At 40.3% G+C, this 27,501-nt stretch overlaps 1 protein-coding gene across 1 annotated transcript in view; it reads right to left on the reverse strand.

Moving 5' to 3' along the window:
* Positions 1-23,399, reverse strand: part of VAT1L (vesicle amine transport 1 like) — a 139,335-nt gene extending 115,936 nt beyond the window's left edge. The window contains exons 1-4 of the mRNA XM_011356652.2: positions 23,309-23,399; positions 21,091-21,169; positions 5,964-6,093; positions 1,716-1,931 (exon numbers count right to left, since the gene is read on the reverse strand). Of these exons, the coding sequence (XP_011354954.2) occupies positions 1,716-1,931; positions 5,964-6,093; positions 21,091-21,169; positions 23,309-23,399 (516 nt within the window). The remainder of the gene's footprint in view (positions 1-1,715; positions 1,932-5,963; positions 6,094-21,090; positions 21,170-23,308) is intronic.
* Positions 23,400-27,501: the final 4,102 nt, after the last annotated feature.

Genomic DNA, 27,501 nt, shown 5'->3' on the forward strand with positions numbered 1-27,501 from the left:
CTCCCATGGCTGGTCATTTTGACTTATTTGGAAAATAAGGAAGCTAAGCCAAGATTGTTGTCCATCTTCAATAAAGCTTTAGAACATCATAACCTTCATTATATATGCCAACTTATTTTCTTACCCTTGTTTTTTCTCCCCAGTTCCTTCATCTGTTTCACATTTTAGTTCTTATTATAATATCTGTAAGCCCAGAATAAGGCATGGTAAAATTTTTTTTATTTTTGAAGATTTTTTTTTCTCTTTTGTGAGACACATGCTCCTGACACATTCTCCTTTGTTCCAGGAACAAACAAATGAAAAAAAAAAAAAACATGAAAGGAAACATCATCAGTGCCAATGTTTAAACACTGACTCACAGCAGAACTGAGTTTAGCACCATCATAAAGATGGGAGCTTATGTTGATAATATGAAAACAAGTCTCTAATGCTTTGTATGCTGAATAAACTAAGATTATAAATGCCAGAATTCTAAATGGCTTCCTTGCCATTAGCAGATTACTTGGCACTGGAATCCATTTCTTTTCTAAGGGATATTTAGCTTTTATTATATCTGTACTCATGATCAAAAGACATCAGCAAATTTTGCTATAGTGATTGAAGATACTCCTATTTAGGCATTCCTAAAGCTTCAGCTCTTTGCCTTCCTGTTTTTTGTATGTGAGCTTGTCTTCTCAGAAGGAAAAATAGAAATGTGCTTTATATTACGTAAGGTTTTGAGAAATGTTGAAAGCCAAGTTTTTAAAAAATCAGTGTTAGCATAACCTCCAGTGAAAATATATTCAAGTTAGACCCAACCATAAGGGTTCATCTCTGAGTTCATCAAATCACAGAATCAGCAACACTGAGAACTTCTCAAAAATCAGACTATATATCAGGACCTTCTCTTGCTTATATCTAACCCATAGAGTCCAGAATATAGTATGTTTTCAATAAATACTTGAATTAATGAGTAACACCTTTCAGTCTTAGAAAGACTATAGACTTATACTCCCACCCCAGTAGACCATGACTGGTACATAGTGCTTGCCATGTGGCAGGCATGTAATATGTACTGAGTGACTGGCTCTGAGATACATCCACACCCTGAAAGAAATTTCTCCCACCCCTGAACTCTAGAGCATCAACTTTTAATTCCATTATTCTCCCCCTTGTCAAAAACACACCTGACAGATGACATTTGCATGTGCAACAACCCTCATGAGTACACTTAGGTTTATGTGTAATTCCCACTGTCCTAGTACAATCTCCATCTACCTCTCTCCCACTCAAGAAAGTAAATCAGAATACAAATGAATAAGGATGTCATTAATATGGGAACAATCTAGAATCCATGGCAATTTATTGAAAAGGTAACTCATCCACCATTTTGGCATTTCAAATAACAGTGGTACAGGACTGTAAGGCATCTCACAGTGATTGACACCAAGACTGACAATGCTTCGGGACAGAAACTGTCTCTGAGACCCACTAAGTCCTAACATATCACCTTGGAGACCTTCCCAAACTCCAGAGAAACCATCCCTGAGGCTCACCCTATCCCCAACACAGTCATCTCTATGAGCTCTTCTGTCCACATGAGCTTCACCAGAACCACACAGATCATCCCTCCTAATGGACATAGATCTCATATAGGAATCTCACTGTCACCTGAGCATCCCTCCACTTTCACCATAATGATATCGAGGAAGAGGACTCACAAGCAGCCAACTTACCACACCACCACCAGCCGAGTGCACGAGCACAGACATCCCTTCTCTGAGGTTGGCAACTTCAAAGAGCATCATGTAGGCTGTGACGAAGTTCATGGGGAATGCAGCAGCTTCAGAGAAGCTCATGTCATCTGGGATCTTGTAGACAAACTCTACAGGCGTGCAGACCACCTCTGCCCAGGCATTGTAATTGACAAATGCCATGACACGGTCCCCAATCTGGATAGATATAAGGAAGCACTGGGTTAGTAGAGGTTTTATAACCTTTTCTGAGGGATTTCTCAAATAATAATCTGATGAAAACTATAGATTCCTTCTCAGAAAAAAAAACAAAACCCTCAAATATGCACACCCTCACCTGCCTCCCAATTTTAAGGCATTTGTGGATGCTCTGAAGCCCATCTATGAAAACTTTCCAGGGGCTATGGGAGCCAGGTTCTCTACTTCTCTTCCTGAGCATAAATACAGTGTACATCACATCACACACTGTGGAATGTTAGTGTTGGAGGATCATTTCACTGACTTAAGCTCTCATCTAATCTCTCTGTTTTGGAGCTGGGGAAAACTGAGCCACAAGGAAGGTTAACGGGACAAGGCTAGGCGTAAAACTGCTCATTTGGTCTCTGCCACCCCATACAGATTCCCTGACAGGCTAGTTCATTGTAGTATTTGCGTCAGAGTTTAGCACTGAATTCCAGTCCCAGTGGATGTGAACCTGGTGCATCAGAAGAACCATATAAATCTAAGTGCAGGTGACTAAACAAGAGTAACCAGGCTGAGAGTGAAATAGGAGCATGCCACCAGGTGTGAGGAACCGCTAACATTTATCGCACGAGTACTATATGGCAGACATTGTCCTAAGGATATCACATGTTTCCATTCATGTAATCTTTACAAAACCCTGGTTAAGGCATGGCTAAATAGTGTGTTCTTTTTTATATTTACATCCAGACACTATGCAAAAAATATAAAAATAAATAGATAAATAAAAAGAGCAGTCATCCCTTTAAAGTGGTTATGATAGTGTGCTAAGTTTTTTCATAGCATATCATTACTAAAGGAAATACAAATAAGTGAAATAATACTAACAGCTTGTAGGAGCTGCCAAGTGCTAATTAAAGTGAACCATTCTGCTATTTGATTATGTTAGTGGCTTATACTATACTTTCAAATATAATATTCAAATTGTTGTAGTCATAGTGAATTCTTAATAAATTAATGGCTTTCATATATTTATGTGTTTTAGTTTATATATATTTAAAATTGATTCTACTGCTTTAATTTCTTTGTACCTTAGCACATTTCTCTTCTACCCCTACTCAACAAACAACAAAAGCCTCCTATGAGAAGGGCTCTGTAAGAGTCCCATATTACAGATAAATGATCATAGATTTTACAGACATTTAAATTGACACAAAGATTAAAGCACCCACCCAATGTTATGCAGCTAGAGAGCAGCTAGGCCAGGATGGAAAGCTAGGTAGGCTGACTCCAGATACCAATAATTAATTCATCATGCCTAAGGTAAGTGCTATCAAGAAGACATGAAGTTATTAAGGGTATACAACAGGGGAACCTACCAAGTCTGGGAATGTTAGTTTAACTCTTTAAGTCTCAGTTTTCTCAGCTCTAAAATAGGTATAATATTAGGAAAAGGTCCTTACGAAGATTAACTATCATAATATGCATGCAATGCACTTGGCACGGTGCATGCAAAATGAGGAAAGAACAATCAAGTTATCTCCTAAAAAGAACAGATTGGTTCCTGATCTCATGGAATCCACAGTTTAACGATCAAAAGCTAAATACAGACTCATATTTCACGAAGCAGAATGGATAGCTGTCTAATGAAGAAACTGATGGAAAGGAGAGTCTGTCCCGCTGGTAGTGAGTGTCTTAATCCCTGGGTAGGTTGAAGACCAAATGACGAATGCTGGGACTATTGTCTTAAATGCAATGGCTTAGACCAGAGGATCACTGAGGTCTAACACTGTCATCCTCTTTTGCATAGAATCTTGAAAACCCAAAGATATAGACTCAGTACCCCAGAGTAGCCAGTGGCCTCCAGTATAAACACAGAGTGCAGTGAAGAGAGTATTACAGTTACCTTGATGGACAGTGATGGTCATTGCCATCACAGTAAGGCTGACTGCTTCATGCTACTCATTCAACTTTGCTCCATCTTTTTCCATTTCATTATAAAAATGGAAAAAGTAGCTAAGCCATCCTAATCAGCCCCAGTCTCAGAGTCCAGAGATAGGTAAGTTAAAAAATAATCCAATTTACTTTATTATTTGATTCTATTATGAAAAAAATTACTGGTGGGCAACGGAGCCCAAATTATTCCTTTACGGCTCTGCCTCGGGTAACAATTTTTCAAGCCTCTGTTGCAATCGATCAACCAAGAGAATTGTTCAGCATGCTGCTGCATGGAATTCCATCTCCAATGTGATTGAAAACCCTAAGTCAAAATTATAGAGGGAATATTAGTATTGGTTTTCTCCAAAATCATACCCTGACTAGAAACCTGTAGGTGGTTTCTTTTATTTGTGCCTCTGAAAGTCACTGGAAGGGAGTGGGAGGTGAAGGGTAGGTTTGACAATAAGCAAGCCAGAGCAAACTAGCAGAAGAAAGATCGTATATAAGGTAATAGATAGATAGATAGATAGATAGATAGATAGATAGATAGATAGATAGAGATATATATAAGATCAAGCATAGTAAATTCTCCCTTTAAAGCAAAGCCAACAACAACCCTATCTACTGTTAATATTCTAAAATAATAGGTTATCTAATGCTCAGGATTAATAGAATTTGTAGTATGATCTTGTCCTTTGGGATGGTGTGGAGGAGTGAAGAGCAGATAATATTTCTTATATGCAGCACTTTCAGAGAGAGATAGTGCTGCCTCTGGTTATATTGCTTACCCAGGGACAGAAAATGTGAAGTCATATGAAAGGCAAAAAAAAGGGCACTTACTTTTTCTTTCTCAAACGTCTTCTGCTCTATTATCTAGAAACCATTGACAGAAAGACTGATGGGTGGGATGAGATTTCCAGAAATTTAACATAACGAATTTGGATCATATTGAGGCTCAGATATACTGAGACTAAGCAGCAAGCTCAAATTCAACTCCAAGGGCATTTTGGCATTGCATTTTATAGGATTTTTCCTCCGGTGTTTAGTACTGCGTTTGCAGATTGGGAGCAAGAGTCAAGATCATAGGATTTTAAAAAGAGAAAAAAGGCTCTGATAACTTGAATCCAGGTTCAACTACTACTTACCACCTTTTGGACTTCGCAGAAAATTACTAAACTCTTCTGCACCTCATCTCTAAGGAGACAATAACAATCTTTACCACAGGCTTGCGGTGAGGCTGAACAAAGATAACTTGCCCATGTTTCTGGTTATAGTGGATTCTCAAATGTTAGCTCCATTCATGTCTCCCTGGGGAAGTACTTGTAAGCGAGAGCTCTTTTACTTGATATCCATGGTTTTTCTGACTCCAAACTACTGAAATTCTGTGCAATTGATTTGCCCACAGTTTTTTCAGTTTTTACAGAATGGATTCTATTTTATTTGCATTTTATTGGTAGGAAGAGTCATACATCTTTTCACCAATTAATTTTTTTTTTATTTTGGAGAATTTTGAACATGTAAAAAAGTAGTCAGAAAGACATAATAACCCTTCTTATATATCCATTGCCCTACTCCTAAGTCCATCTACCAATGGCCAGTTTTGTCCCATTGTCAGATACTTCTATCCTTAGGCTTTAAAGTCATCATTCAAAAATGCCACCTCGCCAATGTCTGAAATAATGGTTTATAAGTGATCATTTAGATGCATTAGTTAAGTAGATATTTAAAGGAATCAAATTATAAGATACAGAGGTTATTTCTCCCCAACTTTTGTATTTTGTAATTGATTTTTGAGCCTGAGGTGATGGGAAAATGAAAGCCTTGTTGGGAGAAGGGAGTATGCACAATTAATTAATCCAAGGCCAAATGCTTTTATTTAATAGCTGTATAATATGAATAAAAGAGAGGACAAGATTTCCTTTGGTCACCAGACTGTTGCCAAGAGCCTCAAGACAGTACACGAGAAAGGCATGAAACATTTGAAAAGTCCTATCATATACAAACATTGCTATAAAACCAAACAGTAAGACATCAATAACAATATGTCATAGATTATTTCAAGCATTTTCACATAACTTTTATTATGTCAGTGGATTCCAGTCAAAACATTACCTCATATCCTTTCACGCTGTCCCCCAGAGCTTCAACAATCCCAGAACATTCAAAACCTGGTACCAGGGGAGTCTTGGGAGGGTTGTCGATATTCCCTTGTCGCACCATCAAGTCAATGAAGTTTAAACCACTGTGAACAGCAAATGTGAAAAGAGAGAAATTCAAAATGAGATCCAAAAGAAAGCACACTGGCCTGGCTTTTTCTCTCTTCCCTACCCTTCCCTTTCAGGCTCCCCCCGTTCCTCTCTCCTTCCTTTTTCTTCTTTTTTTCTTTCTGGAAAAGTATGCCTAATAGTAATGGCACTTAGCTCAATGTCACCAATAAAGCAAAACTCAATTATCTCTATTGACAAGCAATGCTTTCCTGGCAGTTAAAATAGCAGTTGCAGAGTTTACATTCTAATTTGAAAGATAGCCCCTTTGCTCTCTCTCAGAACCTTAGTCTTACTTTAAAAACATATATTGACTAGCCTGATCATTAGCCATTCCAGCACTTAATTGTGGGTAAAAAATACACTAGGAAGAAATTATAAGAAGATATATGGAAAACAGCCAGACACAATGGCCATTAGCCAATCTATGAGAAAGAGAAAAAAAGATATAATTTAAAAGGTCTCGAACCAATCATCACACCTAAATCATCACACAAAGTTACACCAGCACTGTGCCATCAACATCCCCCATAAGGTGAATATGAGGCATCAAGAGACAACATTATATCCAGCTGGAGGAGGGTGACTTGAAGAAAAGAGATCAAAGACATGAACCAATGGATATGGGAATGATGAGGATTTGTTTCAGAATGTTTAATTATCTCTGGATGAGAGAAGTTATCAGGTATTTTCTACTAACACATTACTTTTGAAATAAGAAAATTATTACATATGTCAAAGTCATTGCCTTAGAAAATGATATACTTGCTTCTAATGATGCTACCAATACTTCGAAATGTGTGTTTTTTAAGAGCTACAATTGAGAATTGCATTTAACACCCAATTACTAATCAAATGAGAAAACACATCCCATCGAACATGTATTTTTTTCCGCCAGGTGTGGTTCTAATATCCTTCCTGTTTTCGTAAGCCACAATCTAAGAAAGACTCAGTTATGGAAACCAAAGTCCTCGTTCTGGCCCAAAGCCCACTAGCATCTGACTAAAGCTTCTTAAGTACAGCTTACCTATTTCTTCCTTGGCCTCTTTGAAGCCAAAGGAAACAGCTAATTACACCTGGTCTCAACTCATCAGTCTCATTCATAGAGAATTTATTTTGGTGATGAGCATAGCTTCCTTGAAAAATAGTTTCAAGAATCACCACCTTATTAAGGTTTTCCTGGCTACAAATCAGGCAGGTTTTACATATTGCCCCATTGGAGTACCTTTAATGTATGCCCTCCTTGAAGGCAGCTGTATGCCTTATATTTCTTTGCCTCCAGAGTGCCTGGCACAGTAACATAGTAAGTACTCAAGTAACATCTGCTGAATGAAGAAATATGAATATTCAAAAATATGTGATGCCAGTTTATATACTAACTCCTTTTAAAAAGTGGTCAAGGGATGCTCAGAGTAATGGACACATTCGTGAAATGTATGTGTAGACTTTCAAAGATCCAACTTTGGAGGTTAATAGTTATTGGGTCATTCATTAACCAAAATGTTCTCCAATAACATGGCCAGGTTGTAAAGAGTTTGGGAAGACCCGGGCATGAATACCAATTCCATCACTTCTACCTGTGTAACTTTGGATAAGTTATTTAACTTTTCTAAGTTTCAATTTCCTCATCTGTAAAATGGATGTTATGATAGTAACTATCTCACAGAATTCTGGAAGGAATTGATATTGCTACATATATAGGAAGTACTCAATAAATGTTAGCTAGCCTTTAAATTTGCAACTTCTGTTAAGAAGGAAGAAGTATGTGATACATTTTAGGAAGACTCCCATTAAAGAAGGATAAAAAATAGTTTCAGAGCTGAAATGGGAAAACTTCAGCTATGTAGAAGTTTCACGTCTGTGAAATAGGCCATTTTCCAACACAATGAAATAAAACACTGTATAACAATAAAAAGAATTTCTATATTCCAAATCAAACACAGCATCTCATCTCATGTATATTTTAGCTCACTGTGTTTTCTTTTGTATGAAAACCTGATTTCCCAAGACCGTGATGGAGAAATGCCAGAAGAAATTACTTGACAGTTCTGTCAACATGCTAGCCCCTGGCGAAGGCTTCATCTCTGACATTCATTACGCTGCTCAGTAGGCCTGCCTCCAGTCTCCATCCAGCATAGAACGGGCACGGTGGTGGTAAACTGAGATCCTGCTACCCAATTCCAGTGAGAAGGGATAACACTCACTTTATAAAAACCTGTAGCATCCCATTTCCTCAGTAAGGCATGCAGTGATTTCATCAGGGTTACAGAAAGAAATGTGAAGCAGATATATCCTGGGGGTCAGTGTTTATCTCAACACAAAGAAGAGGTGAACGATTGTTAATGGGGCACCTTTATGTGTCATACCAGACCTGTTTCACGGTGCCTGCCCACACACCTCCACTTAATATGGATATAGTTAGCATTTACTGAGATATGCTTACTGCTTTGCTTTTGTTATTTAAAATTCAATGATACTCCTATGAGGTATAACTATCATAGCTATTTTTCAGATGAGGAAACTGAGACTCAGCAAGATTAATTAACTTGCTTAAGGTCACATCTTTAGAAACCGTCAAAGTCAGGATTTGAATTCAAGCAAATTCTAGAACCCAAGCTATTACACACTGCACATACTACTTCTTTATGGGAACTTAAATTACCATCCTTGCTGAAGAGGTACATGTCTAAGGTACCATGTTTATAACTCCTTATCTCATTGACAGCCGGTGGACCCAATTTTGGAGGGGTGACCATTCATAATCTAAGCAAAAAAAACCTTCCTTGGCATGAATTAAATGAGCTAGTCTACGAACTGGATGTTTCCTCAAAAACTATGCACTGGGAAATATGCAGCAAGTGAACAACTTAGTATGCGAAAGGATGTCAAAAGATAGAACTGAGATTGAGGGACCTAGTTGACCTGTGCTTTGGGGAAGCATAAGTGAAAAAGCCAGTCGGTAGGGGAATCACAAAAGAAAAACCACAAAGAGCAGCAGAGTCAACCCAACAGCCTGAACCAGGATGAGATTTTACAAGTTTCGCTGCTGAATTACCAATAATGGGAGGGTCCAATCTCCACACTTGGTGAGGCCCAGTCCCAGTGCCTCCTGCTCTCTCCTTTCCAAGAGTTTTGTTTTTGTTACTTCACATGTCTTTATAATAGGACCTCTTGCTTTGGATTATGTGTGTGGTCTCTGTTGCAGAAAACCGAAAGATACAAGCTAAAACAAATACCATAATCAAGAACCCTAAAGCACCCACTAGACTGACATGACTGACCTCATTGTTTTTTCACACAAAACAAATAACATTGTTTAGAGACAAAAAGTTATTTGCCCAAGACCCCACAAACAGTGAATGGTGTAAGCCATGGACTTAAACTTGGGTCTGTCTAACACTTCTTTTCCGTCACGACAGGGAAAAAGCAGAGACATATCAAGCTATACATCTTCAAAACTATAGTTTCCTGTATTCTCTAAGGTAATTTGATTTTCACCTGGAAATTTTTGGGGGGTGGCAAATGACTACCTGATGACTCAGACCGACATAGCAGGTGATATTAAGATGTCCCTCTTAGCCAATTTTTATACGGTTCTTAAACATTTGAGATTTTTGAAAAAAATAATGCTGGAAAGTGCTTCACATAATGTTTTTCTAGGTAATCCTATTTTTTCCTCCAGGATTGGTATAATTTTACTAAATAAGCCTTATTTTTTCCTCCCATACCAAATTATTAGTCAAAGGCTAGGCTTAAAGGGTTATTACTGAGACATAGCCTTCTGAAAAAATGGAGGCAGGGGTTTGAGAAAGGGACTCTGAAAAACTCAAATCACAGGATGAGGGATATGATAGAAGATACAAGGAAATTTGGGGACAATTTCTTTAAATAATAATACTCTTACATTTGCATAGCATAATGCAGTTTACAGTGTGCTTTCATATACATCCCATTAAACCTTGTAACAATTCCAGAAAGACAAGAAGTGCAGATATTATTATTCCCCTTAAATAGACATGAACTTGGAGATTCAGAGAAGGGAACTGACTTGTCGAAGACAACGCAATTAGTACCTGGCAGAACTGAGACTTGAATTAATGTCTTCAAACTCCTTGCTTATTGTATAGCCCACGACATTATGAAATCTCAAATGCAGTACATCAAATGTTATTAAAAATCATTGCTTTCAAGATTCAGGAACAAGACTAAAAGGAAATGGTGAAAGGAAACAGATGCAGAGTGCAGGGTCCAGGTCCTATGCTGCCATCAGTGAACTGCGGGGCTTTGGCAGAGTCTCTGAAGCACTCCCATCTCTCACACTCTGGTCGCTTGATGGTTCTTTGTCCTGTGAGTTCTGCTTCAAAGATTATCAAAATCAAAGCTTAGGTAGGGAGGGACAGATACTTGGTGTTCTTGATGAAAGATACTGACTTGGGATACTTATATTCTATCTAGAAGCTGAAGTAAGGCAAGCTAGGCTTGGCCACTATACTTTATTTTCTGTTATCTATTAAGTGATGGATGTCAACCCTGTGAAGTCTCATGAGACATTTAGCTGTTTTCATTTTGTGTCCCACTAGTATTCTAGTAGTCAATCTGCTAGAGTATACAAGAGTCATCATCTCCCCTTATGATGATGCTACATGTTAGGGATTATGTATGGACCATTATAATCTCCATTTTGTGCAAGAGGAAGGTGAGGCCTAGAGAAGATAAAGCACGTTTTGCAAATAGGTACCAGAACTGGGGTATGAGCCCTTTTCATATGACTTCCAAGCTTGAATTTTTGACTGCTAGGCTGTCATTCTGTTATCTATAAATCATGGTAGGCTTCTACCATGTTGTGGTTTGGGGTCTATTAATTTCTTTTGGATACACTAATAATATTAAAGAGAACACAAATGATTTCTTAAAGGACACCACTAAGTGGATGACAGAACTAGCCCAGCTGTAGTTTATTAATTTTCTAATTTGAGGTAAAACTAACCCAAAGAAGAAAAGCAAAGAAGAGATGATAAACATGGAAAGAGTCTCTCGTCTTTTATTCTTCAGGTGAAAGGAGAGCAGGGGCTGTTTCTATGAAAGGGTATGTTTTGTTTTAGGTCTCTTGCCATCTTGTTCTTTCCCCAGGTTGTCAGCATCTTCAGCACTGACCATGGGTACCCAAACCATTGTCAGACCATTGCACAAAGAACAGTGTGAGGAAAATCGCCCTCTTCCAGCAGCCTTCTTCTTTATCGATGCAGATTAATACAGCTCCAGCATGTATTTTGATCTCACACTCAACAGCAGTTCCAAGGCTTGCCCCATCACTGGTTCAATTAAGAGATAAATGGCCAAAAAAATAACCTTCAGAAACTCATTACTTACTGAAGGGATATTGTTAGGCAAATTCTTTGTTACAATGTATTTTTGCTTCTTCATGAAGACAGAGGAATTTTCTTCAAATCTTAGCGCAAGGGTTGGTTATTCGGAACTTACAGGCCCGGTACAGTGTATAAACTGATTATATTTCTTTCTTGACATTGGCTATTAGGAAGTTTTGAGCCAAATTGGTACCACCTCACTCCCCAAACTGCAGGGCTTTAGTCATTCATTCTCTATGTTATCCTAACATTCATCTTCCTCTTAATTTTCTGAATGTCCTGGAGTTTCCATCTTTTTAAATCTTAAATTCTATTACAGTGATTCTCAAACTTTATTGTGCATCAGAATTTTCAGGAGGGCTTGTTAAAACACAGATATTTGGGGCTCCATCCCTGAGTTCCTAACTCAGTAGGTCTGGGGTGAGGTCCAAGACTTTGCATTTCTAACAAGTTTTCAGGTGATGCTATTGGTGGTGGTCTAGGGAACACTTAGAGAACCGCTCCTGTATCATTTTTTTAAAACGATTTCAACTTCTTTTTGGAATCAGGCAAGACAAAAATTAATAGATGATTATTAAATAGATAGCAAAATGAAAAGCCCTCTCATCCTCTAAGGCATTTGAATTTTTCGATCCTACTCCAAAGAATGTTATTTACTCTTGTTAAATGTGGTCATATCTATGGTCTTATTCGATTAGATTCATCATTCCAAATTGCCTGGCTCTTTCTTGGATCTTAATTCTTTTCATCCGAAAATTTGGCTCTTCCTTCTGCATTTGTATTCTCTGAAAATGTAATTATCATTGACTTCTATGTCCAAATTGCTGATAAAAATATTGGATAAGTTGACACATTCGTGGTTACTAGGGTATTTATAAAGACCATGAAAGATGCCATGCAGGGAATTTAAAACACAGGACTAGCTGACATGTTTTAAGTTTCTTCAAATCATGAACTCTTATGATTCTATGAAATAGCTCTAAGATACTTCGAACTCATATGTTACAAGTACTTAGTAAAGACCATAGGACTCATTGTGTACAATGGCAGTTAATTCCCCTCCCCTCATAGCAATGATTGCTGACCACATGGGGTGCAGCCTGACTGAGCCTCTAGCACAATCAATTTTCTGGATGCATGTCAGGATTATCATGGTGTTTGTTTATTCCTTTTTTTTTCTCTATATGTGCACAACCTGGCCCCAGCTCTAAGAGTCTTTCTAGTCCAGCACACACACTCATGTGCCATAGGGTTGAGAGAACTGCTCTAGTAGCCCAGTGTCAACTGTACCCATGAAGAAGAATGTTCAAGAAGAGATGGACCCCTTCTGAGAAGGGTTCTCACGCAGGGTTTGTGACTGTGTGAAGAGTTCTCAGGATGCTAGCAGACACTTAGAAACCCCCATTCTAATTTCTCTAATGATGGCACATGGTAATTATTTGCAGCTAGTAATTGTAATAGATAACTTTAATGATGTGCTTACTATGTATCAAGCATCATGCTAAGTGCTTTAGAGGGATGATATCATTTAATTTTTATAACAACCATAACAATGCTAAGAGATGAATGATATTACCCACATTTACAGAGAAAAAAATCGAGGCACATAGAGGTTCACAAAGCCAAGGTATAAAAGCCAGTGACGTGACTCCAGAGGCTTTGCTCTCCTTTCAAGAGACCATCACTCAGTTTGCCCAGTTACAAGGAGGGGAATTCTCAACTCATCCATCACACTGAACACTTGCTATACACTGAACATATAGTATGTACTGGATATCCGAGTTAGCAGAGGCTCAAAATTCCCATGGGGAAATAGAATCAGAAAGGCCCATTTCGAAGCAGCGGTTTTACAGAAGTATAGGCCGAGTGCTCACATAGCCACCAGGAGAGGTGCACAAGGAAATCGTGAAGTCAAAAACAAAGTTTTCCCAAAGAATGGCTCTAGTGGTCCTCTGCAATCACCAACGCCGAATTTAATTCTCAGCTTTAGCTTTCTGGCTCCTCCTCAAGTGTGTTGCTTGACTTCCTTGAACTTCCAATTTTCTTATCTTAAATGTAATAGTAACAACTATGGAATGTTGGTGTGGATTGCCTATGTTAGTATATGTAAAACAGAGAACTTCACACACAGTAAGTGCTCAATAAGTGTAAGTAAGCTGTTATTGTCATCACCACCACATCACCATCACCCCCATCATCATCACACAGAGAAGGTGCCACAGGTCAGGTCTCCTGGGAAGCAGACTCTGAGACTGAGATTTGCATGCAGAAGGTCTGTTAGGGAGGGATCTAGAAAAAAACATGTCTATGGGTGTGCGGTAAGCTGAATTGAGTAAAGGAAGAAGTTGAATACTGATGTAGGAGTAAAAAGGACTCAATTTATCAATGGAAACCCCCCAAGCCAGGTTGAATCCTCAAGTCATCATGAATTGAGGCAAGGGGACTGGGCTTTTGTACCCTTGCATCAGCTAATCGTCAGATAAGAGCTGCCCCAGGAGAGGGATGTGTGCAAACTTGGGCAAGGAGGTGTCCTCCAGCTGAGGGCAATTCCTCAGGAGGGATGGAGCCATGAGTCTTCAACAGCCATCCCTCCCAGCAGCTGGGAGAATGAGCACCTGGGTCCTAAAAGGCTCTTCTGAGTGGTGTGCCCATTATCCACTACAGGAGGGGTGGTGTCATCTCCCTTTCAGGGTTTTATTTCCTCACAGTCACCAAGCAGTTGTCACTGATGGTGGATATTTATAGAGCACCTTTGCACAGTGGTCCCTGAGGAGAAAAGGTCAAGGAAATCTGAGAACTAATGGTGGGAAGGCAAAAAGGAGAATGTGGCCTTAAAATTGGGACCCATAAGAATAAGAGGAAAGGGAAATGGAGGACTCGAAGGGATCAAAGAATCATGGAAGGGATAGAGACTAGAAAAAAAAAAGAGAAGGGTAAAGGCAGATGAACTGTCAAAATGCACACGGGAGTAGATTTTGAATGTTACCACAAAAAAATAAACGGGAACTATGTGATGGGAACTATGAAGGTGGTAGCTAGCACTGTGGTGGTAATCAATTTGCAATTTATAAATTATCGAATCAATACATTGTATACTTTAGACTTACAAGATGTTACATATCAATCATATCTCAATAATGCTGGGGGCAAAAAGAGCCTTTTACATGGTCTTATAAACAATTCTCAGTTATTAAAAAATACATGCAGGATTAGTAAATTGCTTGGGGACATCCATGAAAAAATAGTAGCTCAAAGCTTTCTATGTGTCCATGGGAAGTCAGATTACAGAATGCTGGAGGAGACCCGGATACCAAGAGAACACTGTCAAAGCGAATACCCATGGCCAGCATCCATGGCAGCCTCTGCCTGCTCTAATGAAGAGCAAGAGGGGTAATGTGAGGCTTCATTCTGAGCAGGAGTGGCCCAGGAAGGTGTGTGCCTTTCTTTACTCTTCTGGAGACTTGCTACTGCTACATTCATCAGAGCATTTAACTCCGAATCCAAGTGGGGACAAAGAAGCAGGTGTCTGAGTCCTTTTCTCATTTCCTCAGAACTGAAGTTTTTGTTTTTGTTTGTTCATCTCAGCTGATAACTTGAAAATACCTAAGACAATAGGCATTGATGTCAGAAAATCTTGCTCCCAATTCTTTTCTTTGTTTGTTTGTTTGTTTAAGCTTCCACTTTCTTATCTCAAAGCTGTGAGAATAGACTGATACAAATCTGCTATGCAAGGAAAAAACACTCCTCTAAAACAAGGACACCTTTTATGCAAATCTCAAATGGCATTTCTTATTTGAGAACAGCCAGAATTGTCCTGGATGGACCTCAGGATAGAGAAGTCACCTGTGCTCCATCAGAAGTAGAAAGGAGTGTGTTATAGATACTCAGACTCTCTTCTCCCTATCGCTGGTCTGTGGCTCCTGACACTGTTTCCCTTGGTGTCTGGCTCCACAGATCCTGTGTCATACCCACCCTAACCACTATTTTAAATAAACAGACCTCTGCCGCTATACAAGACATATGAAGTTCTCTTACATGTTCGATGTTTTTCATTATCTACTACTTTACTTATTAATAATGCTTGTTGTTGCCCCACCTGAATCCCTTTAGCCATAAAGTCTGGACTGATGATGGGGGCACCATAGCTCGGGAGAGAAAATATATTGAGGTCATACATCCAAATTAGTATTCAAAATACACTTCAATAGTATTTCAAACACAGAACAAAATAGCCAAGTAGATATATTGAGAATCTAAATATCAAGAGCTGGTTTTCAACAGAAACAGAAAAGCATGGCACAAATGGGTTCAAAACAAGTTCTCGCTGATACCAAGACTAATCGGTTGATTTCTGAACCTGGAGTTGTTTATTTATTCTCGACCTCTCCTGGGTACACAGCAAGTATTCATTCTTAAGAAGTTTCCTGAAAAGGTTAAAATCTCTATGCTCCATGTTAAATGTTGACCAAGTCATTGACGTCAACCAGGTGCCTGGCAGTGATTGGTAATGTAAAATATTCAAATTATATTTAAATTCAGCAAACCCTCCCTGGTTTGGGGCTTGGCTCAGTACTAATGTTAAAATAGTGACAATGACATCTTTGTTTCCCAGGAGTTCAGAAATAAACAACTACATGGTATGACAGTTCCCCAACAGGAGGCAGTACAGGAGTCAGGGGTAGCACAGAGAGGGCAGTTATTAACTCACTTTGCAGGAATCGCGGAGGCCTCCACAGCAAAGTATCGCTGAGGAATAGGTATGCCCTTTGCTCTGGTTCTCCCAGCCTTCCCATGGCAGGGTTGGGAGCGGGTGCGGGGAGAAGGCAGTATCCAGCAGTGTAAAGTGATCACTGACTTCTCACAGGAGACTCAAAGGGGCAGGGTCTCCATAAAGATACAGTCCATTTTTGCTATAACATGACAGTTATCTCCTAAGTCATTGCTGCTGATTAAAACGGTGTTTAGTAAAAACAGTCATTTCAGTAGGAAAAATGGGGTGAAGATGAAGCAGCATTGTCCAATTGAACATTCTGCAGTGATGGCAATGTTCTGTACCTGTGCTCCCATGCGGGGCTACCAGCCATATGTAGTCACAAAATGCTTGAACTGCAGCTAGTGTGACTGAGGGACCGAACTCTTCATCTTAGTTTATTAATATTTAAATTTAATTAGCCTGAGAAGGAGGCAGTAGCAGCATCACTACCCTGCTGGCTTCACTATACACTATGAGCAACTCCAGAGAGTTTGTCTTAAAATTCATCTTTCAATTTCACTGCTTAGCACAGGGCGCTTTCTAATCTCGCAAAAAAAAAAAAATAATAATAATTTCTCCACTGAAGGTGTAGTAGTAAAATACTTAGGAGTGGTTCTTCTTTCTTCTTGCTAAAGGGAATTATCTCTTAGCCAAGCATGGCTGGCAGCCTTGTGTGTAGTGGTAAGGGAAAAAACTAAGATCAAAGACCTGCTTGATGTATGTGTTTTGCAAAGAGCAAAGATTTACTCCTGACAGATAAAAAGAATAGATGTGAAAGGTGAGCAAAGATAGGTGTAAAAGACAAGAGATAGCGAGGGCAGGGATCGAGAGGCCAGGAGAGTTTGAAGAGCATAGGGATAAAATTCGGAGGGAACAGGAGGCGCTGGGGAGATGTAGACGGGAAGAGAACGTTTTTGAGAAAATTTTCTCTGTAGCATGAATGGATCCAGCTTTGGTGTTTTCTAAAGGACCAAATAGAATTTGACAGTGCTTTTCAATTCTGTTGGAAGTCAGGCTCCTATTCATGAGGGAGCAGGACCAGCTACGCCAAGGACACAAAAGGAAAAAAGAAAAAAAGAATAGGAAAAGAAGAGCATTGAAAGAGCAACAGGAAGAAGTTAAGTCTCCCTCAAGTGCTGCTGGCTGAGGACAGAGACAGACGACGAGGCTCCCAGGGGGCAGGAGGGTGAAAATCGCCTTTGCTCTTTATTTCACATGAAGCAGCAGTCCCAGAGGTATGGACCATCTCCTCTGTGGTCAGACAGAGAGGGTTCTCGAGGATCCGAAGGCAGATAAACGTGAAAGCACTGTTTTAAGAAGGTGGGCACATTGCTAGCCATGTTACACATCTCTGGTTCTGGTTCTGACTGCAAGATGTTGAGTCAGAGCTTGTCACAAGGTCCCTGATCAGAAAAATTTTAGCAAGTGTAGCCAGGAGGATAAAGAGAATCCAATCACAAAATCGCTCAAATCAATCATAGGAACAGTAGGTTTAATAGCACCTCATTAGTTGATTGAACTAGACATAGCATAGATAAATGAAAAGCAATTCTTTCTGATTTAAACAAGGGACCTTAGAAAATCTGTAACTTGATGGAGAGTCTATTTAAAGAAGCAAGTGTGCCTGTGTTGGGAGGAAGGGAAGGGTTATATGTAAAGTACAGTTTGAAAGCCTCAGAGTTCACTGTAGAATTTAGACTATTCCAGGCAGTGGGGCTGCCCCACTATGTATCTATTTGCATGAAGAGTAGATAACTCTTCTGGGGGTAAGTAAAAATCAAACAAACAAACAAACAAACAAACAAACAAACAAACAAATAAAACTCATCCTAAGGGAAATGTGAGTTGCAGAATATAAGCCTAGATGAAGAAGCCTATAGCAATACAAGAGGAAGGCTTGATTCTGAATGTGGTATTTGCCACTACTCAGATTACCCTTCACCTCCAGGAGCTTGTGTCTAAGACAGAGCAGTGAAAGATGGGTACAAAATGAGTGCAGACGTAGGCCCTGGAGAGAGATGAACCTGGGCTCACATCACAGCTCTCCCTGCCTTATTAATTCTGTGGTCTTTAGTAAGTTCCCTCACCTCTTTGATCTTGTTTCTTTATCTGAAAAATGTTTGGTATCATAGAAATCTCCCTAAAATGTTTCACACAGTATCTGTGGCACACAGAAAGTACTCAGTAAAGGTCATTATGATCATAACAGTGATAAATAATTAGTACCAAGTGTCATTAGTATTAACTCCGAACAGCAAGCGCATTAGATATAGGTGGCATATGTTGCTTTGTAACCTATATTGGGTGGGCAGGGGCGACCGCTGAAGCAGAAGGCCAGACTCTGCCTGGAGTGGACACGACATGGGAAACACACTTACGGCTTCGGTGTACAGTAGGAGGTGCAGGAGAGGGCATAGGAGAGGGTCAGAATCAATGGGGGAGCCAGAAGAACTGCTTCTGAGTGCCCCTGCCACAGCCCCTAGGCAACCCTTGCGACTACTGGAAAGTATTGCAGGGTAGGGTTTGGGGGTCCTGATACTTACAAAAAAAGGTAGAGACACAGAGTCATGGACATACTGTTTGTTTTAAAGTATTTTTTTCCCCAATAGTTTGAAATATTTATTTATTTATTTTCTGGTTTCATTGAGATATAATTGACATTGTATTATTTTAAGTGTACAACATAAGGATCTAATATATGCATATATTGCAAAATGATTACCACAGTAAGTTTAGTTTAGTTAAATATTGTTTTACTATCCAGGCTGCTGGGGCCTGGGGTCCCCAGGTAGGTAAGCATTGCAGGAATGCTGGAGTAAGTGCTCTCAGAATAGCAATCATTAGAAGCAGCGCAGTTGGTTCTCTCCAAGAGCCCTGGCCTCCAGCACTCAATTCGATGTTGATAAGGAGAAAATTACAGAGCATCCTGAGAAGTCAGAGAACCACATTTCCCAGCCTAGGGAAAGCAGTTATTAGAGATGAACTTTCAGTTTCAAGAGAACGGATTGTGTTAAGGACAGGTAAATCTCCCTGAAAACATAGCTCCTTTGGTATTCTTTCAAGCTCCCTCTAAAAGACCTGCATGCTGGAGAGATTTAGGCCTCTTGTCAGATAAAGCCAGGATGACCAAGGGGAGCTTGAAACCACACCGGCTTGGAATGGCCACTGTTTGTATGGAGAAAGCCACATTTACGAGTGAAATCACAATTTCTGCAGAAATGTACACCTAGCATTTGGGGAAGATATGATAATATATTCACTCATCCTCCAAAAATTTATGGAGTGCCTACTGTTAACCAAGCACTGGGCTTGGCATTCATCAGTTAAATGATAATAGATAGTTTCTGAAATGTCCAAGATTACTGCAGAGATTTAAGAGGAGATGATCCTTGAAGTTGAAAATATTATATATATTATTTCATACGATTCAATAACTTTGTGCTGAGAAATGTAAGGTTCCAGGGTAGGGAATGGAGCTGCCTTCTCCAGTCCGCTCTCTGATTCTTCGCTTTTTTGGGTGAAGAGTTCTCACCCTACCATTTGATCAATCCAGTGTGTTTCTTACTGCAGTCTTCTAGTAACTGCTCTCCATTCCTTTTGGAATATCTACGCCACCCAACACACACACACACACACACACACACACACACACACACACACACACACACACACCCCTTCATGCATTTCTGGTAGGGCCATCCATCATGATGCCCCATTATTCCAGGTCAGGGCAGCAAGGCATGAGATACACATATGGCCAGTCATAGCACCTCATTCTCTTGGGAGAGAAAGAAGGGAGAGGGGGAAGGGAAGGAGAGCTAACCAGGGACTGGTATGTGATTCACAAAGGGCCAATCAGATTTCTTACTTGATATAAGAAAATTGGGAGAAAAAAGTTCTCTTTGAACTGGGACCTGCTAAGTTTGAGCCAGGCAGCTGGAGCAAAAGGGCACCATCTTTCATAGTCTCCAGAAGGAAGCTTATTTCAGCAGGAGCACCTGAAAGTAACTCACGGGGAGAGAAAAGATAAAAGGTGGAAGGGAAGAGAAAGGAAGAGCCTAGATATCCAAGGACAAGTTCATCATGATGGTTAGCATGGCTGAAATAAAGAGAATCAGAGCAGAAGTAATTGGTCTTCCTTTTAAAGATCTTTAAGCTTGGCCCAGTTTCTGGCACACAGTTGGAGCGCAATGCATTTTGCTTTTGTTTCCTCTTGTTTTTTCAGGAATTCATCTGGCTCTTGTTCATGTCATGACATGGTGGCACATCCTATCTGGGTTACTTTCGATATTAAGGTCTTACACTCTTTGGGGGAGACATATGGAGTCTCAACAAGGACTCCAGTCACCAAACTTTATGAAGTATGGAGCGTCTTTCTAATGTCTTATTTCTTTGCATCCCCATAATTAGTATATATTAAACATATACTATGTGATAAGGATTTCATTCATTCAACAAATATTAAATGTGCAACATCATTACTAGGTACTTCGAATGCATTATCTTTTATTCCCACACATAAAAAATTTTGCCCCATAGATATTATTATTATACCCATGTTACAGATGAACGAGCTGAAGCTTCAAAAGACTAAATCCTTTTCCTAAGGTTATGGAGGTTGCTAAAACTATCAGAACCAGGATTTGAATCCAGGTTAGTGTTTCACTTCCAACACTAACTATTTCATAACCAAAAAAGCATACCGCTTCCCATCCAGTTTGAGTATATAGTCAGTGCCAGTCCATGAAATCATTCATTATCATTCCTCTCACAGAAGATAATTATTCCACACTGGGCTCTGGGGACTACATCCATTTAGAGAAATCAGGAGTAAGAGGACCCAATGTTTTACTTACCAAGGGGGTTCTGTTTGTGAAGGCACTGGACAGCATGTTCGTGACTGGGGATGAGGCTTGGCTAAGAGGCCAAGGGTCACTAAGAGAAGGAGATTGAGGACAGAAGCTCACTGCATACTCTCATCAAGAGACTATCACATTCAAAGGTGAAACAGCCCCTTTCACTGGAGTATCTATTTTGTCTCCTGGGCCTTCAGACATTAAATTTGCTCATTTTAATGCCATAGCTCCAACTGATTTTATGTGTGAAATCACACACAGAGGACTCAAACTAATTTGAAATTACACTCCCACTGACCTTTCCTATGAAGAGTCTCTTCTTGCTTCTAATTAAACTTTTTCTTCTATGACAAATGCCAAGATGCCAAAAAAGATCCCTATTAAAAATGATAAGTGCCAAGAACTTGGGGTCATAGGGTGCTATTTCCCCATGCCTGGGTGAGCTCTGTTGTCCATGTCGAATGTCAGTAATATGCCAAAAGATCATGAATTTTGGTTCCTTTGAATGAGAATGAACCAGACTCCAGAGCCTGGATAGTCTACGCACACCTGCCTACCAAAGAAATCTCTGCTGCCACTCATGAGTGGAATAAAGAGGGCTCATATGGCAAGAGATCAGTTCAAATCCATTCCCAACCCTGGGCATAAGATTCGAAAGCCAGCATCCTATGTAAATCGGTGGGAGAATAGCAAGGCAATGAAGTTTGGTAGGAGGACGAGGAACAAGAGGATGGCATCAAGTCCCAAGTCTGTTTTTTACAGCCCAAGTGACCTAGGAAGGAAAATAACTTTTATTGAGTGCCCAGTCTATTCAAGGAACAGTCAGGACTTCCACGGACTCTCAGTCTTCACAATACCAAGAAGTGGGTATTACCAAGGTGGGGATGTGCACAAGTAGAAAGTGTTAGTTGCTTAAGATCACTCGGCCATAGTGAGGCAGAAATGTTCAGAAATGTTCAGATCTGTTGTAGCTTCTCAATCTTTCCACTTCCTCTCTGAAAGCACTGGTCCTCTTACTCCTGAGTCCCAGTGTCCCCTCCTAGGAAGTAAGGATGATAACCTCATGCGGTTGTGAGGGTCAGATGAAAAGTAGACAAGGGTATTAAGCTTTGTTGCTACAAAGATGCTGCCACTGGAGGGTAGGGTGAGCATGACCATCAGTCATCTTTGCCCATCATGAGCCACCTGCCCTTGATTTCTGACTAGCGTCTGTATAATTGAGATCAGGCTGCTGCTTATGAGAATCTACTACATGTCAGATGTTCTTTAAGATTTCTGTACTTCCTTTTTCTATGATATACAAGAATCACTGATTCTGGGCTTCCTTTCTTCCTCAAATTGCGGGGACACAAGAAGTTCATTCCATCATTGGTCGAAGAGCAGACATTGTCACCATCCCCAGCCCTCACCAGGGAGAACACAGTTAATGTGAAACTGCAAACTTCGATGAATAAGAAAGACCCCTGAGGTAGCATCTCTGTCTTCTCATCGCCAAATGGGGCTCAATGTGACTCAGCACCACGTCATCCTTTCCCGTCAAATCCCGATATCTCCATCCAACTCAGAGTGATTCAGAACACTTTATCCTGATCTCTGTGCCAGAGTGGCTCCTGGCTTGGGTATTAGATACCCTCCAAGCAATTTCTCAATTTTGGAAACATCTGTGTCACTTAACCTCATGCACTTGATTTGTTTATTTGACAAACAGGGAAGATCATATTGGTCATATTTCTTTGGATTGACTTTGTCAGTGACAATTTAATGTAGTATTGTTTTGGGACACCCTGCACTCCAGTCGCCAGTGTAGCAATGGCCCAACTGAGGCAAAGGGGCAGAGGAAGGACTCAGATGTCTTGAGTGGATCCAAGGAGTGGTGATTGTGTTTAATTAGCATGAATATTCTGGGCCAAAAGTCATAGCATTTTGATCCTAGATGGATCCCCAAAGCATCCCATAACTCAGAAATGACAGCAAAATGGATGTGGTGCAGAAACACGACGGCCTATTTGGAGGGGCAAGACGGCCACAGTTTTGAGTCTTATCAGTTATACTTTAAATCAGCCCAATGCATTCGTGTTTCTCTCTATATATTCCTGATTCCAGTCTTTGTGTCTGTCTGCCTGTCTGTGTCTCTTGGTTTCTCACTCTCTGTTATCTCTCTCTCTCTCTCTTTCTGTCTCTCTCTCTCTCTCTCTCTCTCTCTGTGTGTGTTTTGTACCTTTGTCACTGTGTCTTTCTGATTTTCTTACTCCTAAATATAAAGAATCCAGGAACAAGGCAGAACTTGGATCATCACACTGCTCTTCCATTTTGCAGTTTGCTATCTTAACATGTCTCTGAATGTCAGTTTCTCCATCTTTAAAATGGAGATAGTAATATTGGTCTTGTTGAATTGACATTAGGATAAAATGAAACAAAGAGTATAGATTAGGCAACTCAGTTCTTGGCTCATAACAGGCATTCAATAAATGTTAGTTCCCTCTCCCTCTTCAATATACTTTACTCTTACGATATATAGGATCCCATCAATCTGTTGGCTTTCCTCTAGTGTGGCCTGCCCTCAGCCCATTTTCAGATCAGCCAATGGAGCCATGACTGGCTGAAACCATTTTTCATCCGATTGGTCTCATTCCAGCAGTTTCATGCAGCCTCTCACTATAAATCAGTCTGGGAAAATAAATGTCCCCAATCCATTAGTGCCTTTCCACCGCAAGCCAATTTGAGCCACAAACCAGACAAGGCTTGTTAATGGCCACTTAAATACATTCCTGCAGTCCAGCCTGGAGACCCTCAGCCTCAAATCCTACCAGCTCCTGCCCAAGAGAAGCTCCACTGTGACAAGATTGCTGACAGAAAAGACATAGATCTGATCCTTATCAGTTAAGGAGGACCATGCACCTGGTTTGGCTAAAACAGTTCCAGTTTGTTCTTGTTGTCCCAGAATGATTATTTTGGCATCCCTTTTAAAAGAGTTCCAGTTTGAATAATAAACTATAGAAAGTGTCTATGGAAACCAAAAATAATAGTTTAAATAATAATAGCTGTCATTTATTGACCACTATGTGCCAGGCATCATCAAAAAGATTTTTATGCACTGTATCTCATTTAAACGCCATTACACACTATAAAAAGAGTTGCTATTATTATCTCCATTTCATAGACCAGGAAACTGAAGTTTAGAGAAGTAAGCAATATGTTCAAGGTCAACTAGTGTGCCTCACCCCATCTCTTGGGCAGTGCACCCATCCCCCAACTGCTGGGAATGCTGACTGCTCCTGGTTCAGAGCGGTCCCCTTCCCTGCTTCCATTTCCAAGGGGAATTGCCCTCAGGCCAACAGAAGCCACCTCTGTTTGAGAGGTTTCATGCCCCGACTCAGGAAGTAGCCCACAGCCCATAACTAACTGACGAAGGCTGTGGGGATGAGGAGGGGAGTGCAGGAGCACAAAAGGCTTTCCCTATTGCTTCAAGGTTAGACTGACTCTGTGGTACAGTGCTTGCTCCAGAACTCCTGGTGGGATCCAGCTAAAACCAAATCCTTACTTGGTTTCTTCCTCTACCTTAGCCCTCTTCTCTTGCTCCCATCCTCTTGAAAGCACCCTCAATCGACCACTTAAAAAAGCATCCCTGTCTCAGGCTCACTTCCAGGAACCAGACCTAAGACATCCAATTAGCAAGCAAGTGGCAGCACGGGGACTCATGTCTAGGAATGTCTCATTCTTAATCATTAAGCAGGTATGACATGATATTGCCTAATTACATATATGATTAAAATGATGGCCTCAAGTTATCAAGCTGCCAAAAAATATGTCATATAGGTACAGACATGACAACAAAACTGACAACAGTCACAACAATAGCTACTATTTATTTAGTGCCAACAGTGAGCCAGTCTCTTTCTTATATCTGATTCTCTCAACAACATGAGGTTCATCTTATTATCCCCATTTTGCAGTTGAGGCACAGAAAGCTTGAAGAAATTAAGAGAGATGTCCACTGTTGTTGCACAGATAGAAAGTTTGGGCTTCCATCCAAGTCCACCTTTCCCCAAAGCCCGTGCACACTTCTTCTCCTTGGCCACTTAAATCACTTGCTGTGTAAATTGTTCAATGAATGGTTGATGAAGTAGGTTCTCTGTTAAAGCTGATGTTCTTGTAATAACTTAGACAACTCTGCTATCCTTCCCACCCTGAGTGTTCCCTTAAGCCAGATATAAAATGATCAAAGGAGTCATGCCATATTCATTCAAGAAAAAAAGGAAAGCAAGCTTACATGCCAAAGGTCTAGAGAGTTAAATCACATTTCTTCCGTCTTTCCATGGAGGGAGATAAAATAGAATAAAAGGAAAACAACAGAGCCTTAAGGAAAGACAGACCAAGATTCAAATTCTAACTCTACTATCTGTGTGATGCTTTTGGTAAATTACTCAACATCTCCAAACCTCAATTTGTTCTACCATACGTAATACCTATCTCATATATGAGAGGGTGTAAATGAGATAAAATATGTATTTCCCCCACCTCTTCTCTTCCATTTTCATAAAATGTGTAGAGTAATCATCTTGGACCTTCATTCCAGGTCTGCATAATACTAGTTCAGATGGACTATGCTTTATTACCAAGAGCATGTCCTCTTTGATGATAAAAGGTTTCCATTAAAAATAGAGAACAGATAAAAGATGGACCTTTATCTAGGAGACCATCAACTGATTCAAAAAAATACAGATTGAGTCATCCTGGCTCTCAAGGCTAAACTTACAATCAATGGGCATCTTTACTAGCCAATCCCAGCCCAGTGGAGAAGGACGGGCCCAGCGGGCAATCTTCACAAACCTATTCTAGGCCCTCCTTGCAAAACAAATTAAGTCTACTTCCAGCTTGGTTAAATGAAAATCATTCTGGGTTCTTTGCAACACTGTATTCCAAATGTTCCCCCAGACCTGGCTGTCTTTCTGAAAAACTGGGTGGGGGATCTGTAGTGATTCCACAGTGAGTGAGTGAGTGAGTGAGTGAGTGAGTGAGTGAGTGTGTGTGTGTGTGTGTGTGTGTACATCTTGAATGAAGAATAGGCTTGTGTGTCTGGCTTTGAAAATCAATCTTCTGGCCTTCATCTTAACATTTATTATTTCAAAATGCTTCAGTTCCTTATCAGCTTTTATGCACGTAACATAAAGCTAGAGAACCCAGACCTATTTGTACTGCAGATGTTGCTCTTTTCTTTAAAAAATAGCTTCAGCATTTTCACTCTCTCCATATATACTCTGACAGCATCCTAGAACTCAGTCCCCAATTTGGATGGAAGGTCATTAATTATACACACACATATAAAATATTTTTGATTGGTAGTTAAGGCAGGAGAATTATCAGTACATGGCTTTAATTTCACTAGGCAGACATTCTTCCTCCGGTAAGTGAAGAAAAATAATGATGCAATAATCCCCCTCCAAGTGTCTTTCCTCAGTCCATTCATTCAGCAATAACTTATTCATTCAGTCATAACTTATTTAGGTTGCACTGTGCTGAGCATCAGGGATTTATCCATGAGTAAGCTCTGCCTTCTGGGATCAATCAGCTCAGTTCAGCAAGAGTTAACCAAATAGAACTGTATAGTAGCCCCAGCTTGCAAAAGCCTGTTCCCTGACTCTGAATTTCCCAGAGAAAGGCCCAAGTGTTTAGAGTCAAGCATGACCAGTTACATGTATGCAGAGAGATCTGTGCTTGCTTCTCTCATGGGCTGCCTTTCAATCTGGCAAATGAAACCTGCACCTACTCTCAAAGTAGGGAGGGGAGGGGAATCTCCTTTCCATTTTTCTTGCCTCCAGATAGGATCCCAGATTCTGATTTTGGGGCTCTAATGTGAGAACCGGTGAGCTGGCTGCTGCCTTAGGGAGCAGTGTCTGCTGGGGACTTTAAAACAAAGATGGGAAGGGATAGGCCCACCTCACTGTGCTAACAGCAAGTTCCTCTTAGGAACTTCCCACGCTGCTGCATAGAGAACTCAGAGTGTTGGGTCCAATGAACATTCCGGGGTGAGCCCTCCCTCTCAAGAACTTCAGGGAAATAATCCATTTAGTGACGGCACTCAAAGGCCTAAACACACAAGGGGGTCTGAAGACGTCCCTGCAGGAGGAGAGGGGAATAGAAGGCAACTCAGACTGATGAGCTCCTTCTGAGATGGGAACAGGAGTTTGGAGAAGATTGATCAGTTTTTTTGTTTGTTTTTTCCCCTCTTCCAAGAAACAGAAGATGCTAGTGGGGAAGAGGAAGGGTTGAGTTGCAGCCTTGGCCTCACTCCTCACCAAGCTTAGTGCTTAGCCTCCTACTTCCCAGTTCCTTTGCCCAAACCAGGCTATAGGGAAGTAAGCCTGCGGGAGCGGGAGAAGGGATATTTCCCAGTCCTGCACCCATCCCGAC

Source organism: Pteropus vampyrus, unplaced genomic scaffold, assembly GCF_000151845.1.
Source record: "Pteropus vampyrus isolate Shadow unplaced genomic scaffold, Pvam_2.0 Scaffold29, whole genome shotgun sequence".
Lineage (NCBI taxonomy): Eukaryota > Metazoa > Chordata > Mammalia > Chiroptera > Pteropodidae > Pteropus > Pteropus vampyrus.